The sequence below is a fragment of the Pinus tabuliformis genome, chromosome 9, assembly GCF_031772625.1.
Source record: "Pinus tabuliformis cultivar Carrire ecotype Pingquan chromosome 9, CPIR1, whole genome shotgun sequence".
NCBI lineage: Eukaryota > Viridiplantae > Streptophyta > Pinopsida > Pinales > Pinaceae > Pinus > Pinus tabuliformis.
The window spans coordinates 499,929,571-499,946,774 of record NC_142307.1 but is presented as its reverse complement, the minus strand read 5'-3'; the positions used below and the strand labels follow the sequence as shown (position 1 = coordinate 499,946,774).

General features: G+C 36.1%; 1 protein-coding gene across 2 annotated transcripts; it reads left to right on the top strand.

The window, feature by feature from the left end:
• Positions 1 to 13,188: 13,188 nt before the first annotated feature.
• Positions 13,189 to 16,959, top strand: LOC149149407 (gamma-tocopherol methyltransferase, chloroplastic-like). Of its 2 annotated transcripts, none has more exons than XM_089438215.1 (7): positions 13,189 to 13,466; positions 14,824 to 14,993; positions 15,111 to 15,203; positions 15,354 to 15,464; positions 15,791 to 15,883; positions 15,967 to 16,054; positions 16,293 to 16,959. In XM_089438215.1, exons 1-7 carry the CDS (start codon positions 13,259 to 13,261, stop codon positions 16,394 to 16,396), a joined length of 867 nt encoding a protein of 288 aa, XP_089294341.1. In that variant the 5' UTR covers positions 13,189 to 13,258; the 3' UTR covers positions 16,397 to 16,959. The 2 variants fall into 2 exon arrangements, with proteins under 2 accessions (XP_089294341.1, XP_089294340.1); XM_089438214.1 differs by having other exon boundaries at positions 13,190 to 13,466; positions 14,824 to 14,995; positions 15,101 to 15,203; positions 16,293 to 16,953.
• Positions 16,960 to 17,204: the final 245 nt, after the last annotated feature.

Genomic DNA, 17,204 nt, shown 5'->3' with positions numbered 1-17,204 from the left:
GGTTGTGTTTGTATCCCCTGCTTTTAACCATAGGCTTCTTGAATTTAATCTCACAAGTTCCTCTTCTTTCCAGTTTTCTCTGTATATTTCCAAAAAGAGGGCCTTTTTCCTAAAGATGGTCCTCTATGGTCTCCTCCTAAGTTTCTTTTTCCTCTTGGAGTTGCTCCATTTTTTTTAATAACTCAACCTTTCTTTTCTTTGTTTGTTTTTCATTTTTTATGGCCCATTTTTTCAGTTCCTTTCTCAAGTTTTTAAACTTGGTTTTCCACACATGATAGGGGGACCCTGTGGATTTTTGGGACCACACATCTGCAATTAGTTTTTTGAAATCTTCATTGTTGTTCCATGTTGGGTATTATCTAAAAGGTATTGGGTCTCGATTTTCCAACATCCCCATAGAAATTACCACCGGCTTGTGATCTGATGCTCTTGTGTGAATGATTCTTGATCTTGCTGAATTGTATTTGGAGATAATGTTGTCTTGAACAAAAATGCGATCTAATATTTCCTTTATATTGCTGCTTCCTACCATTTTGTTGCTCCACGTATACTTTCCATTGTTGGGAGGAATGTCTATTAGATTTATTTTTTCCATTATGTTTTAGATGGCATCCCTTGAAGAGAATGAATGGTAAACACCACCAAATTTCTCCTCCACATTAAGGACAAGATTTAGGTCCAATCCCAAAATAATTTTTCTATTTTGAGTATCATTTAAGGTCTCTTGAACCGTATTCTAGCATTGTTATTTTTCTCTGAAGTGATTGGGAGCATATATGTTGACAATGCAAAATTGCTCATTGGTGGTTGTCTCTTTTAGGTCTATTCTAATCCAGTGTTGTTCCTTTTTTTTGTTGAAGCAGCTCCCATTTTCCTTTCCTCCATAAGGTGCATATACCCCTGAGGCCCCTATAGCTTGTTGAGCTATTCCATCGTAATTTTTTAGATTTTTGATCATTTTTTCCAAGCCTTGGAAACTAGTTTTGGTCTCCTGAAGCATTAGAATATCTGGGGTTTCCTTTACTAGAATATCTTTTGCTGCATTTACTTTAAAAGGTGTCCCCAAACCACGATAGTTCCAGGAGACCACAATCATTATTTATTTAGTTGATGGGTAGAGGGTCCTTTCCCTCTTTGGTGGTTTTGGTTTTTCTCATTGTTCCCGAAGCTTTTCCCAAAAAAGGAGTCCATGGGTTGTTGCATTCCTAATGCCATTTATTTTGCTGTCGCTTCATCTCTAAGTTCTTTTTTAGATTTTCTTCCTGCTTTATTTTGGTAATCTAAGGTTTGAAGTGATTCCTTTGATTGGTTTCTTGTCAAAATTCTATCAACTAAGGGGGGAGGGGGGCTGCAAGGGATAATAGGAATGGAGGGGGTGAGGATATGGTGAAGAGATAGATGAGGGGAGGATGGGTGGGATGAGGAAGGGATGGGTGGATCATCAAGAGGTCCCAAGGGGTTGCAATTTTTGAAAGATGTGGATGTTAGGGGAGGATTGGCTGGGGGGGATGAGGTGGAAGGAGCAGAGGGGGGATGGGGAGCCTGAGGTTGGCTTGAGCAGGAGAGAGGTTGCTTGTTTGCTGATTTTTTCATTTTAACTGGTTCCCATTTTTCTTCTGACTCTTCTAAATTTTCACTTTCTATCTTTTTTGGACATCTATTTGTAAAGTGACCATCTTCATGACATACCTTGCATTTAAATGGTATCTGCTCATAGTTTAGTTGTTGTATGTGCTTCCATTGATCTACTTTGATCTTTACTGCCTCTGGTAAGCCCTTCTCTAAATCCACTTCGACACATATCCTCGCACAAGCATGCATGTTTTCTTTTGGTTTGCATCTATCAATATACTTCCCCACTGCATTCCCAATGGCCCTGATAGATTCATCGCCCCATCAATGTAGAGGGAGATGAGGGAGTCTTACCCAAACTGGCACCGCGTTAGGGGCATCCATTTCAGGGTCAAAGTCAGGGGTCCATATGTTTAAGTATAGGCCTTGCATGTCCATGAAGTATGGACCGTTTCTGAATATTAGGTCTCGATCTTCCTTTGTTTCGAAATGATAGGTGTAATACCCTTTTCCACAAAATATTATGCTTATTTTTACGTTTATTGAGGAGGACTAGTTCCTCTCAACCCATTTCTTATCCGAGCGAGTTGAAGGCCAGAGGCCTGTAAACTGGCCGACCAAGCCCATTTCAGATAGAGACAGAGCTGCCCGACAGGGAAGAGACGGAGGTAGAGATATCTCATAGATTTCTTTGAGTTTCTTCACAAACTTGGATACCGAAGGTCTGGTTCTTGGGGGGCCAATGGCAAATATCAGAGATGCAAAGGCATCTGCATTTTCATCATGCTCAGAGATCAGATTTTTCTGGGGGTGGTTATTCATCCTACAGTGGATCTGGTGGTTCCATGATTGCAGTAGGAGGCTGCTCTGATCAGGTCGAGGCTTGGGACTTGTGAGGCCCTCGGGGCACACCAAGGAGGGTCTCACGGGGAGAGCGCGTGCACCTGGAATTACTTCCACAACTATAACTGCACTTATTTTGCATACAGGTAAGGGGTGTTACAACCTAATAGTTATTGATAATTAAATTAAATTCTAGAAGCTCTATCCGAAAATAGACAACCCTATTGGAATAATTATAATTTTATTTTAGATTAAAAAAACATGAAACAAGATTTTTATCCATGGAGGTTTACCCCCTTTTATCATGAAGATTCTTAATTTGTGAACATGTTTTGTTACAATACCATGGGCCATAGCATGACTTATGAATACCACATGCCAAGAAAAAATCATAACCCACTTCATATGACACTTGTTCATATGGTATTTTTTCACTTAATCAATCTAATTAAAAAACCAAAAATAACATAACTACCTTTCGTATAAATCTCCACATTTAATTTGTGTATACTACTAAAAATATTTTAAAATATTCCATAGAGATTAGATCCCTACCATCCACTTCATCATTATTAATAATTAAATTAAAATTATACAAACCTTATTTAAAAAAAAACATACTTATCCACATAATTATAGATATATGCCGTTTATGGTAAGCGAATATTAACATATTATCTTTCTTTCTTTCATTTTCTATCGATTAAATATAATATTATTTTTATACCTTACAAAATAGAAAAACGATAAACCAATTATTACTTTATTAAATAATGTTTAATATTTCATTTTCTGTATTATTTTTTTTTGTACCCTTTTCTCTCTATCAATGGAGTATGGTATTATTTTCATCACCCACAAAATAATAAAATAGGAAACCGGTTATAAAATAGGAAAGCGCTTATTAATTTAATATATGGTGTTTAATATTTCATTTTCTATTGATTTGGCGAATACCATGTTAAAATAAGTATGATCACGAGTGACAAGTTTTTATTTATTCATACACCTACACGTGCTATATAATATAGTATAGGGAAGATGGAGCTCTATTATATAGTGTAAGGTACTATAGAGAAGATATCGTGCAATGTCATTATTTTTAAAAATAATAAATAATATTTATATTAATAAATCAATGAAGAGAAATAATGAAAATAAATAAAATAATTTAATTTTAATTACCATTTTTCATTTTTGGAAAGAAATAAAATTAGTAAAAGTAAAAAAAAAAAATTTATTTATATTTTTTTCTATTTTTAGTATAAGGGAGATGTGTAATTGTCTCATTACTTAATATGCAATTGAGATGTGGTATCTAAAAATAATGCTAGTGTTAAGAGATAAAGTAATTGAAAGTAAAAAAGTTCTAATTTTTAGTATGAGAAAGATGTGTAATGCTTTGACGATTTAATATAGAATTAGCATGTCACACCTAAAATATTATTATAGCGTGAGACATAAATAAAATATTTCAATCATATATATATACACCATGTGACAACTCCATGCTAATCATGAAACAATTACCCTAGTAATAAAATATTTTTAACCATAAGAAAATAATTATTTGCATCTCCTTTACATAATATATACTGCTTTATATAATATATACTGATTCTATATTTCTCTCTTTCTTTCTCTGAATAAATATTTACATACTTGCTTTATAATTCAAGGTATGAGTAAGATTTTGCAGTTCCTTTAATCTTTAATGTGGAATTGACATATAATATTCTAAAGAAATTTTAATTAAAAGAATAATGTAAATATCCATTAGAAAAAGAAAGAGAGAAATAGATAATAAATATATATTATATAAAGAAAATGAAAACATTTTTTTTTTCTTATGGTTAAAATATTTTATTAGTGATGTAATTGCCTCCATGATTAACATGGAGATGCCACATGGAATATGTTTGTGTTGACTCCAAATCCATAAGTGTTGAGAGGAATCAAATTTTTGGAGGTTTTGCACTCTAAAAGAGGTTTACATCTAAAGATATTTGATATGGATCTAGGCTTAACATGAATCTATATTAGTTTATAAAATTGTTGGTTATCTATATATATATATATATATATATATATGCTTTCTATGTAGTTGGTCCTCAAAGATTGGTGAATTCCATGTCCATTGAATATTTATTTATACGAGATTGATTTACTTAAAATGATTACTTTCTATCAATTGAACTGCCACAAAAATATGCTAACTTCTCATTAAAAATAGTATTTTAATTATGAAAACTCAATCAACTAAACTAATTCTTGAGACTATATAAAATAATATATTTATAAACATTATATATCAATAAATATAAATCGAAATAAATAAATAAAATTTAAATTTAAATTTAATATTAAAAAATAAAAATAACAAATAAGATCGTAAAATAAAAATAAAATTACCAATATACTCCCCGACCATATTACAAATAAAACACAGAATACCTTCAGGCACTCTCAACCACGATGCAAATCCAACGTAAATAATATATTCTTGTTCTTACGATTTGAAGTATAAATATCAATTTTAATTTTAATTGCTTTTCTCATAATTAAGCCATGCATGTCTAAAAGCGACTCGGCATATTCGTATTTTTAATATAAATAACAACGTTAATCCAATTTTTTTTTATGCATATCATATTTTATCCCATTTCTAATCAGGGTAGAATGCCGTTCTTTAATGCTATGGTCACATTTCTAATCAGGGTAGTGTTGAGATTTTTTTTGTTTTATAAAGTAGGGAAAAATCTCTAATGTGTGACAACAATAGGAATTTGTTGCTAGATTAGCTCCAGGTTGGTGGGAGTGAGTTAATGCATCCCATATTTGCTATAGGAGGATTTATGAGGCAGTTAGATCCTCCTAGCTATAAAACAGGTGTCCAGACGGATTGGGTGGATGTGTGAGCGTTTGAGAGGAAATTAATTCTCTTGTAATCTCCTATCTTGATAATAAGATTGTCGATGCCTATTTTTTGTGGACGTAGCCCAGAATGGTTGGGTGAACCACGTTAATTTTCTGTGTCTCCTGTGCATGATTATATTTGCTGTGTATATGTTTTTTGTCTGCTGTGCATCTTGCCTCTAACAATTGGTATCAGAGCAATGTTGGGTGCGTTGAATGGTGCACACTCCTGTCCAACGGAGCTGCTGCGTGAGAGGTGCGTTGAATGGTGTGCACTGCTGTCCAACGGAACTGCTGCGTGGAGAGTTTGGCTGCCATCTGTGCATATGACTGGAGTGCAGAACAGCGTTGAAACAACGTTGTGAAAACTAGATCGGCATGGGGCTAAAAACGGCGTGGACCTGCATGTCAATCTTTACCACGGACCTGAGCTGCATGGTAAACATTGTCTGCATGAACCTATCTGGATATGCAGGTAATTAACAAACCATGTATCCATTGGTGCGTACAAGAAAGCCAAGGAATATGCATGTTTATTGGTGCGTAAAACCCAAAGAAAAAAAAAGTTTTTGCAGTTGGCGCATTTTACATTAATACAGTCGTGCCAAAATACTGAAATGGTGCGAATCCTTTTCAATTAAGGGCGCCAGTGCGCCAATTTTCTGATCAGCGCGTATTTTAGAGGTATACACGCGCCATTTTGTCAAGACTTAGAGCGATTTTTAAATAGCGCGGTTCTTGTGTTCATCAGCAAGCGCCAAATTTTATTTACACTGTTTTTTTTTTAATTGAAATCTGAGATTCAAATAGCAAAGCAAAGGGGGTTGTTTTTTTTTTTAATAAAGACAAAGGTAAACTAAGGCATAGGCGTTTATTGAGATTAATTTTTTTTTTTTTTTAAATTGGAATTGGAGATTCTTTGATTTTTTAAACGAGATGGCAAAAACTCAGAGTGCCCGATTTGAAATCGAGAAATTTAATGGCAAAAATAATTTCGAGATCTGGAAGGTAAAGATGCATGATCTGCTGGTACAACAAGGCGTGGCGAAGGCGCTGTTGGGCAGATCCAAACTGCCTTACCCCGTGACAGATGATGAGTGGAATGAATTGGATGGAAGAGCCTTGAGCGGAATTCGATTGTGTTTGGCTGATGATGTTTTATTTAACATCGTGTCAGAGAAGACTGCAGCTGGTTTGTGGACAAAGTTGGAGAAGCTGTATATGACGAAATCCTTGACAAATTGGATTCTCCTGAAGCGGTAGCTATACAGTCTGCGAATGAAGGAAGGTACTTCCATTACTGATCATTTGAATGTTTTTAATACTTTAATGGTGCAATTAGAAAGCATAGAAATAAAAATTGAAGCCAAGGATAAAGCCATAACTTTATTGTGCTCGTTGCCTGAGTCGTGGGATCATTTTGTGACGTCTATAAGTCTTAGTTCATCCGAAACCATTGAATTTGATGATGTCGTCAGAGCTTTGTTGTCCGAGGAGACCAGGAAGCGGTCGAATGCTAACACCTCTACATCAGAGGCAATGATGGCTAGAAGTCGTTCTAGAGAAAGACGCTCTGGTAAGCGCAGCGATTCACGTTCAAAGTCCAAGGGGAAGAAGAGTAAAGTAAAATGTTGGTTCTGCGGCAAATCAGGGCATTTGAAGAAGGATTGCTGGAAGCGACAACAAACTTCTAAAGAATTTTCATCGACAGAAAAGAAGGAAGCGAACATGACTGATACAGGTTCAGCATCTGGTTCAGGTATGAGTGACGAAGTCTTATCAGTTAATTTGTCAAATCATGATCAACATTGGTTGTTAGATTCCGGTGCATCAAACCACATGTGTATTCATAGAGACTGGTTTAAGACATCTAGATCAGTGAATGATGGAGTTGTGTACATGGGTAATGATGTCACATCTAATATTGTGGGAATAGGGAGTATACAGCTGCAAATGTTTGATGGGACAACCAAAATGTTAACTGATGTACGACATGTACCAGATTTAAGAAAAAATCTAATTTCACTAGGGGCACTTGATACAAATGGATATAAAACTGTCATTCAAGGTGGAGTAATGAAAATTTACAAAGGTATTTTACTAGTAATGAAAGCTAAGAAAGTAGGAAATCTATTTCAGTTAGAAGGAAGAACAAGGTCAGTTCATGTGTCTACCGTGTCTGAACATGACAGTAGTTCCATTCGCCTATGGCATCAGAGGTTGGGCCATATGAGCGAAAGAGGGTTAAAGATTTTGGCTGATCGCAAGTTACTTCCTAATCTAAGATCTGGAAAGTTAGATTTCTGTAAACATTGTCTGTTTGGCAAACAAAGTAAACAAAAGTTTAAAACAGGCAAACATACTAGTAAAGGAATACTTGATTATATCCATTCAGATGTTTGGGGTCCAGCACCTACAACCTCGTATGGTGGCTCGTCGTATTTTGTGTCGTTTATTGATGACTTTTCTAGGAAAGTATGGGTCTACATATTGAAGAGGAAGTTTGATGTTTTTACAGTTTTCAAGCAATTTAGAGCATTGGTAGAAAACAACACTCGTAGAACTATAAAATGTTTAAGAATTGACAATGGTGGTGAGTTTACTTCGAAGGAGTTTGACAACTATTGCAAGGATGCAGGGATCGAGAGACATAAGACTACTGCGTATACTCCTCAGCAAAATGGAGTTGTTGAACGCATGAACAGGACTCTTTTGGAGAGAGCATGGAGTATGTTGAGTAACGCTGGTTTGCAGAAGGCGTTGTGGACAGAAGCGGTGGCTACAACTTGTTATGTGATAAATCGGTCGCCATCAACAGCGATAGGTTGCAAGATTCCTCAAGAGGTATGGAAAGGACACCCTTGCGATTATTCTAAACTTAGAGTGTTTGGTTGTGATGCATATACTCTAGTGCCTAAACATCATCGAACTAAATTAGATCCAAAATCGAAAAGGTATGTCTTTGTTGGGTATGGTGATGGAACAAAGGGATTTAGATTGTGGGATCCTACTACCCGCAAAATCATCATCAACAGAGATGTAAAGTTTGATGAATCCTCTCTTGTACAGTTAGATGTAGATAATAAATTGAAACAGGATGATGTATCTGATTTCCAGCACATTCAGTTTGACAGCACTTCTAATGATAGTCATGACGACCATAGTTCAGATTCTAGTCATGAACAGGTTTCAGAATCAGATTATGAACAGGGTTCAGATGGAGGTCATGAACAGGTCTCAGATGGCGATCATGAAGAAGTTCCTACAGATGGTAGACAGCCAATTGTGGAAGCACCAGAAACATCCTTAAGGAGGTCTACAAGGATCAAACGCCCTCCAAGAAGGTATGATGATTATGTTACTTCAGTTGCTTTGACCGCTAACGATGATGAACCTTTGTGTTATCAGGAAGCTGTAGAAGGTTCAAAGAGTGACAAATGGAAAGCAACCATGAAGGAAGAAATGATGGCCTTAGGTAAGAATGACACATGGGATCTAGTTGAACTTCCCAAAGGCAGGAAAACTGTGGGATGTAAATGGGTTTTCAAGCTAAAACGAGGTGTGAATGATTCAGAGGATAGATATAAAGCACGGTTGGTTGCAAAAGGGTTTTCTCAGAAAGCTTGCATAGACTTTCATGAGATATTTTCACCAGTTGTTAAAATTGTTTCAATTAGAATTGTGTTAGCGTTAGTTGCTTTGCTTGATTTAGAATTACAGCAACTAGATGTTAAGACTGCGTTTTTACATGGTGATTTAGATGAGGAAATTTATATGGAACAACCGGAAGGGTTTGTTCAGCATCGCAATAAGAAATTTGTCTGCAGGCTCAAGACGTCATTGTATGGTCTGAAGCAGTCGCCTCAACAGTGGTACAAGAAATTTGATTCTTTCATGTTGAGTCAAAAATATATAAGAAGTGAATATGATCATTGTGTTTACTTTAAGCAGTTAAGTAATGACATGTTCATTATCTTAGTGTTGTATGATGACGATATGCTTTTAGCAAGCAAAAGCATTGGAGAAATCAATAGGTTGAAGACTCAGATGGCAAGGACATTTGATATGAAAGATCTAGGAGCAACAAGACAGATTTTGGGCATGGAGATTTTCAGAGACAGGAGCAATGGTAAGTTGTGGCTATCACAACAGAATTATGTTGAGAAAATACTTTTGAGGTTTGGTATGAACAATGTGAAGCCTGTGTCAGTCCCTTTAGCTTCCCATTTTAAGCTTTCTTCCAGTTTATGTCCTAATACAAATGAAGAAAGGGATTATATGTCTCGAATTCCATATGCCAATGTAGTAGGATGTTTGATGTATGCGATGGTGTGTACGCGACCAGATATTTCACATGCAGTTGGGGTTGTCAGCAGGTATATGGCAAATCCGGGTAAAGAACACTGGTCAACAGTGAAATGGGTGCTTCAGTATTTGAGAGGCACAAGTAGTTATTGTATTACTTACAATAAGAGTAGTGAATCTGTTTGTGGGTATGTTGATTCTGATTTTGCAGGTGATTTGGATAAGAGAAGGTCAACTTCAGGGTATGTCTTTACTCTTGTAGGTGGAGCTATTAGCTGGATGTCAAAGCTACAAACCAGTGTTGCTTTATCCACTACTGAAGCAGAATACATTGTTGCTTCGCATGCTTGCAAAGAGGCGGTTTGGTTGAAAGGTTTGCTTGGTGAGTTTGGTAGGTTACAGGACAACATCAGGTTACTTTGTGATAGTCAAAGTGCAATACATTTGGCTAAGAATCTGGCCTATCATAGTAAATCAAAGCATATTCCAATTAAGTACCATTTTGTAAGACAGGTTATCACTGAAAGGGGAGTCTCTCTTGAAAAGGTGCATACAAAGGAAAACTGTGCAGACATGTTCACGAAACCAGTTTTGTTGGAGAAGCTGCGTTGGTGTTTGGCTTCTCTTGGCTTGTAGAAAAGATAAAAATAATAAATAAACAAGGTATCAGGCTAATTGTTGTCAGGGTGGAGATTGTTGAGATTTTTTCTATTTCACAAAGTAGGCGAAAATCTCTAATGTGTGACAACAATAGGAATTTGTTGCTAGATTAGCTCCAGGTTGTTGGGAGTGAGTTAATGCATCCTATATTTGCTCTAGGAGGATTTATGAGGTAGTTAGATCCTCCTAGCTATAAAATAGGTGTCTAGACGGATTGGGTGGATGTGTGAGCGTTTGAGAGGAAATTAATTCTCTTGTAATCTCCTATTTTGATAATAAGATTGCTGATGCCTATTTTTGGTGGACGTAGCCCAGAATGGTTGGGTGAACCACGTTAATTTTCTGTGTCTCCTGTGCATGATTATATTTGCTGTGTATATGTTTTTTGTCTGTTGTGCATCTTGCCTCTAACAGGTAGAATGCTCTTCCTTGGGGTTATAGTCATCTCTCAATTGATCTAATTTTTTTTAATAACTCACGGCAAGTTATCAAATACATTTTGTAATTTCTTTGTCAAGTGAATATTAAATCCTAAAACCCAATCTTGTTCTAAATATCAAATGATGGATAGTTTGGTAAGATATTATAATTTCTCTGACAATTATGGTTTGAAAGGGGGAGAATGGTACAAACTGATGGATCCACAACGAACCAGACAAGATTGGTTGACATAGACAATTTACTTAGACTTCCTTAATTTTTTTGGGATTAATGGTTATTGAAGACGAAAATTAGATTGAATTGTTTTATATAATTAAATTGATTACCAATTTTGAGATATTTTAGAAAACAATTGTGGGCTAAGTTAATTATTTATCTAAAATTTACAGGTCAATTAATAAAATCTTTTTTCAGGACGAAAAAGCATGATGTATTTATATAAGAAATATAAACAAGCATGAAAGTACATTCATTTGAAGTATCATCTGACTTATATAGCCCATATAGTGCTATTCCCTCCACAGAAAATAAAATATAGATCATATAGGTCTGACACACTAAGTCATGGAGGGATAACAACAAAAAAGGCAATATAATGCCATGAAAACAGCAGAAAATTAAGCTAATAGCCATCATCAAAACTCATTAAGAGGTAGAGGAGAGAGGAGAGACACTGAAGGATAATCTTGCAGCCACGAAAACAAAACTAAGAGACAGCATCATATGAAGATAAAACCGATACTAAGACACAGCATCATATGAAGATAAAACCGATAGATTGAAGTCCACCATGAGAAACCAAAGAGATCAGAGGGACCAAAAGCGAACTAGAAGTCTGGAGGATAAAATTCCTAAATGGAAAGGAATTTCTCCCCATCAACCACCTGCAAAGACCAGAGACCTGGAGCCACCTGAAGACCCTTTTTTGATAGAACATCTGCTTGCTGGTTGAGAGCCCTGTTGATATGATGAATAGAACCACCCGCCAATCTATTCCACAGAAACCTTATCCTGTCTAATCACACAACAAGCTGAGGCTTGAGAATTTTATTTTTCCGAAGGACATAGTCCACCAAAACTCTAGAGTGTCCAAAGATTGAGACATTCTGTAAATTAAGAAGAGACAGAAACTTAGAAGGCCATCTAGGGCCATAGCCTCAGCTTTACTGTTGGAACCCCTGCCCCCATTCCGTCCTGTTCAGCTCCATCGAAAAAGGCACGTGGCATAAGAGAAAGCTCCCGAGGGGGCTCGATGCATAACCGTTTCATATGCTTAGGAGGCTTCTACGGGATCGATTCATAAAGAAGAGTGATGTTGAAGAAAATATCCAGAAAAGGGACTGATTTTCCATTGAAAATGTAACTATTGCACCATTTCCATATGAACCAAAAGGTGATAATGAAAACCCTTCTCCAAGACTCCTTTTGCATACTGCACCATAGAAACGCTTCCCTAATAGACACATGGAGCATATGTTGTATCCCATAGAAATCCGCCAGGGACTTTCATAGCTGCTGAGATATATTGCAGTTAAGAAAAAGGTGGAAATTATTTTCCTCTGCTGACTTGCAGATGGGGCAAATGGCAAGACCCTACCATCCTCGCTTCCTTATATTTTCCTAAGAGAGATTTCTATTGTGAAAAGACAACCATGAAAATAAAATATTTTGGATGGGCACCCAGATTTCATTAATTGACCAGATGAGGTAAAAATTGTCTAAGGACAATAAGTCATGCATCTGTATTTTTCTAAATTGTACTTTTTTTAATTAGAAAATCAAATTTTAGATATGGATTTCTTTGGACATGACTCCAATGATGTCCATATCTTTTGTATTGTGTGTACGAATATTTTAATAAATCAAAACCTCTTATTTTAGATTTGGATAACTTCTAGAAAATGCCAAGAAATGACTTGACTCCCTTGAGTCCCGTGAGGGAGAAGAAGACAGTTTGTCTTTGCTTTCAGATTGAAAATATGAAAGTCCCATATCGGTATGTGGAGGGAGGATAACCGTTCAGATTTATAAATGCTTGGTGGAGGTGCTCTGAATTCCGTGATGGAGATAAGGATTTGTTATTTTCTCTCCGATGTAGAGTGAGATATTTATGTTAAGGGAATATGTAATTTAGGTTTTACCAGTCCTTAGTCGTTGTGTCGGCTGCAAGCAGTACCTATTTTGTTTTGATAGGATGATACGCAAATAATTTTGACGATAATGGCGGTGGATGTTCAGCAAAATTGCAGCAGATCACAAAAGATCCTGAAAACAGTAATATTATGTTGGAGGCATCTGTTTTGAATATGAAATGTGGTGGAGTTGGTAGAGAAAATTTTATTTAATTATTAGGTGAATATGAAAGAATGGATATTGAAGTTGATGAATACGTCCACGAAGAAATATTGGAGACATTCACATTGTAATGCAGCATTATAAATAGAGATGAATGTATTTATCAGCCTTCGTCTGCTGTGTTGCGTTGTACTTGAATTCTAAGGAGCGACTGACTATATTCAGAATGTCGGGGGCCAATGGTGAGGTGAGCGTTTTGCCTTCGCATGCTGCGGAGTTCTACGATCAGTTCTCGGCCGAGTGGGAGGACGATCGTGGGGAGCATTTGCACGTCGGGTTCTACGACGTACCTTCTCCGCCCGACAATCTTCTCGATCACAAAGCTGCCACGGTCAGATTGGTCGAAGAGACTGTCAAATTTGCCGGCATCTCTGGTAAGAAATAGCCATACCAATTTTTATAACACCATTATACAATTATGGATTTGATTTTAGGTAGTTTCGTTGATGAATTTATCTTTTGTGAGAGTGAGATGGTTTGTTTTTTTAATTGGATGGTTTTTTTTGGAAATATTTTAGAGTTGAAAATTCGATGGTAGGAAATAGCCCTACCAAATTTTATAACATCATTATACAATTACTAATTTGATTTTAGGAATTTCATTGATGAATTTATCTTGAGTGAGTGTTAGATAGTTTTTTTTAATTGGATTGTTTATTTTGGAAATATCTTAGAATTGGAAATTTGATGGTAGGAAATAGCCATACCAAATTTAAAACATCGTTATGCAATTACTGATTTGGTTTTAGGTAATTTCATTGATGAATCTATCTTGAGACAGAGTTAGATAGTTGGTTCTTTTAATTGGATGGTGTATTTTGGAAACATCTTAAAATTGAAAATTTGATGCTAAGAAATAGCCATACCAATTTTTATATCATGGTTATACAATTACTAATTTGATTTTAGGTAGTTTCATTGATGAATTTATTTTGAGTGAGAGTTAGATACTTTGTTTTTTTAATTGGATGGTTTATTTTGGAAATATCTTAGAATTGGAAATTTGATGGATAAGAACCAAATGAATTGTTTGACTTAACTTTTATTTATTAGTTTTCAAAAAAAAAGAAATTTGTAATATAAATAATGATAGCTAGTTATTGGATTTTCACAATCACTTTATTGGAAATTGATCACATGGGCTAATTGCCACTTATCTACCATGGGATCATTTAAAAAAGATAATGCTAATAGTTTAAAAATTAAGTAATACTTATAAATTTTGGTGTAATAAAAACCTAACCTAATATTAGAATATGAGAGATGAGAGAGGTTTGATTTTCCTATATAGAAAAGTATTATATTTTCACCTGTTAGTCTTAGTGTAATGAAAAACCTTTGGTGTAATAAAAAACCTAACCTAATATTAGAAGATGAGAGGGGTTTGATTTCCTATATAGGAAAGTATTATATTTTCACCTCGTTAGTTTTAGTGTAATGAAAAACCTTGACGGATGTATTTGTCGAGTGTGATTATTGGATCATTATATTCTTTGTTCTTTTAGGTGGGTGATTGATTTGTGTATTTTAGGTGGGTGATTGATTTGTGTTGAGTGCTACTTGGATTGGTTGGTACACCCTCAAAACAATTAGTTGCCATCAGTTGGTCACAGTTTAATTTTAAGTGGTTCACTTTTGTAATATGCATATCCGAGAATTGGGTGGTTCGGAGTGACATTTCGATTGCTATTAGACGCGAATGTTTTATATGTATCGTTCGTTGTGTTAAAGATGAGGAATTGAAGAGACCGAGGCGTGTGGTGGACGTGGGATGCGGCTTAGGAGGGAGCTCGAGGTATTTGAGTAGGAAATATGGAGCCCATGTTGAGGGCATCACCATCAGCGCATGGCAGGTTGAAAGGGCCACCGCCCTTACTGCTGCCGAAGGTCTCAGCGATAAGGTATATGATATTTTTCGCTAGTAAGGGTTCCGGATATTTCAATTTAGACCGTCACTAGTTTATCCTGGTTCAATATTTTCATTTGATTTTCCCACGTTCGAACATGTTGCTTTTCAGGTTGCTGACGCATTAGACCAGCCTTTTCCAGATGGGCACTTTGATCTGGTCTGGGCAATGGAGAGTGGGGAGCACATGCCGGATAAAGAAAAGGTGGTCTAACATCTGTCTGTCTACTTTCTTTTTCTCTAGTAAATTGACATGACTCTGATTTTAAACAAAGTTTTTCAATCATTTATTGTTTTAGTTACTCTGCAATTCAAGACAAAGGAAGTGATGTGTATGTCTTGATTTGTTTAACAGTTTATGCAAGAGCTGGTCCGCGTGGCCGCTCCCAGAGGTATGATAATAATAACCACCTGCTGCCACAGAGACCTCCTGAAAGGGGAGACCTCTCTGCAGCCTAGTGAGCAGGTACATGAATAAAAACTGTGAATTGCACTAGGACTAGAGGAACTATTGCAATTCTTTTAGCATAATTAAGTCATTCAAAATGTTACAAGGTTACATATGGAGAAGGGTCCTTTAGTTTAGTTACAATATACATGGTTGCAGCTAAACCACGTGAAATATTGCAACTAGGCTATGGGTCTACTTCGGGCGAGGCGTCAATTGAAACCCGTGTGAATATGAAGACCCAGTAAACATTATGGTGCAAATCTATCGAAAACACTGCAACAATTTAGGAAGGCATGTTTAAGTGTTACGCTCTGACATGGCAAATTTTGAATTGACATCAGGAGCTCTTGGACAAGCTTAGTCGTGCATGTTGCCTTCCTGCTTGGTGTTCCACCGCTGACTATGTGAGGATAGCACAAGCTTTGTCACTACAGGTAAAATTGTAGTTTTACAGTTGGCGACCAAATAAACTGCATGCACTACATCTCTGACTGATTATCAAATATTTTTCCAACAGAATATCAGAACTACAGACTGGTCAGAAAATGTACTTCCATTTTTTTCGTCATTCGTAAATAAAGTCACTTCGGTTTTCCTTGAAGCTGGTAAGGTTCCTTTTACTCCAATCTGCTACACCTGATGATCTTCACTTTCTTGGTTTCTCAGTATGCCTTAATTTTTAGGAAATAGGCGAAGATAAGAAGATAATTCCATTCATGTGTACAGATGATCAAAAAAAAGATTCAGCTACCTAAAGAACTCACTTTTATGTTGGTTGATAAACTCAATAATCGGAATTTAGACTACATTTCTATTGGTGATTTGATTTTTCTTCTTCGACAGCGTTCAGGACTATGAAAGGTGCATCTCCTGTTCATCTATGGTTGGACGGCTTCAAGCAAGAGCTAGTAAAATATGCAGTTATTACCGCTCAGAAACCTGCATGAAGCTCTTGCAGAATAAATCTACAGTCATTACTGCTAGGAAACATGTGTGAAAAGCATAAAAAAAGTTATTCCAAACGTGCGTTTGTTTGCACGAAAATCCTTTGTTGAGAGTTACAGAGGCAGAGTGATTAAACCCATTATGGCTGGAACTAATTTTACATGTATATGCATGGTTTGAATTAAAATTATGGAAGTAATTTTCCAAGTATATGCATGGTTTGTTAAAAACATTATTAGTGAATGTAATTTTCCAGGTATATGCATGGTTTGTTTTGTAGTTTTGGGAATTTTTTCCTAGTGTATGCATTGTTTGACAAGGGAGTGATCTGTATTTCAAGTTTATTTTGGGAATGGTGGCAATACGCCTCAAGGCCTATACAGAACAGAATGTGAAGTGTGAATATTGAGTCAGATGGATATTGTTATATAATGAAATTGGCCAAGGTGTAATTAACAAGGCTATAGTAAATGTGCTTCAGTGTTTGTCCCTGTATCACTACATGGGTATTGTTATGTAATAAAATTGGCCAAAGTGTAATTAACAAGGCTGTAATAACTGTGCTTCAGTGTGCATCCCTGTGGAGTAGGGTAAAATGGCATTCCAAAATTCGTGAACTTTTGGTTCTTTTCCGGGAGAGTCTTGGTTTCAAAGGATTAATAAAGTGTCTACGATAAATTTGCCAATGTTAATAAACCGAGGCTGGCAGAGGCGGGGAGGGCGTTCCAAAATTTCTGAACTTGTGATTCTTCTGCCTCGAGAGTTTTAATTTAAAATTGTCAATAAAGTTTCTAAGCCAATGTATGTTCT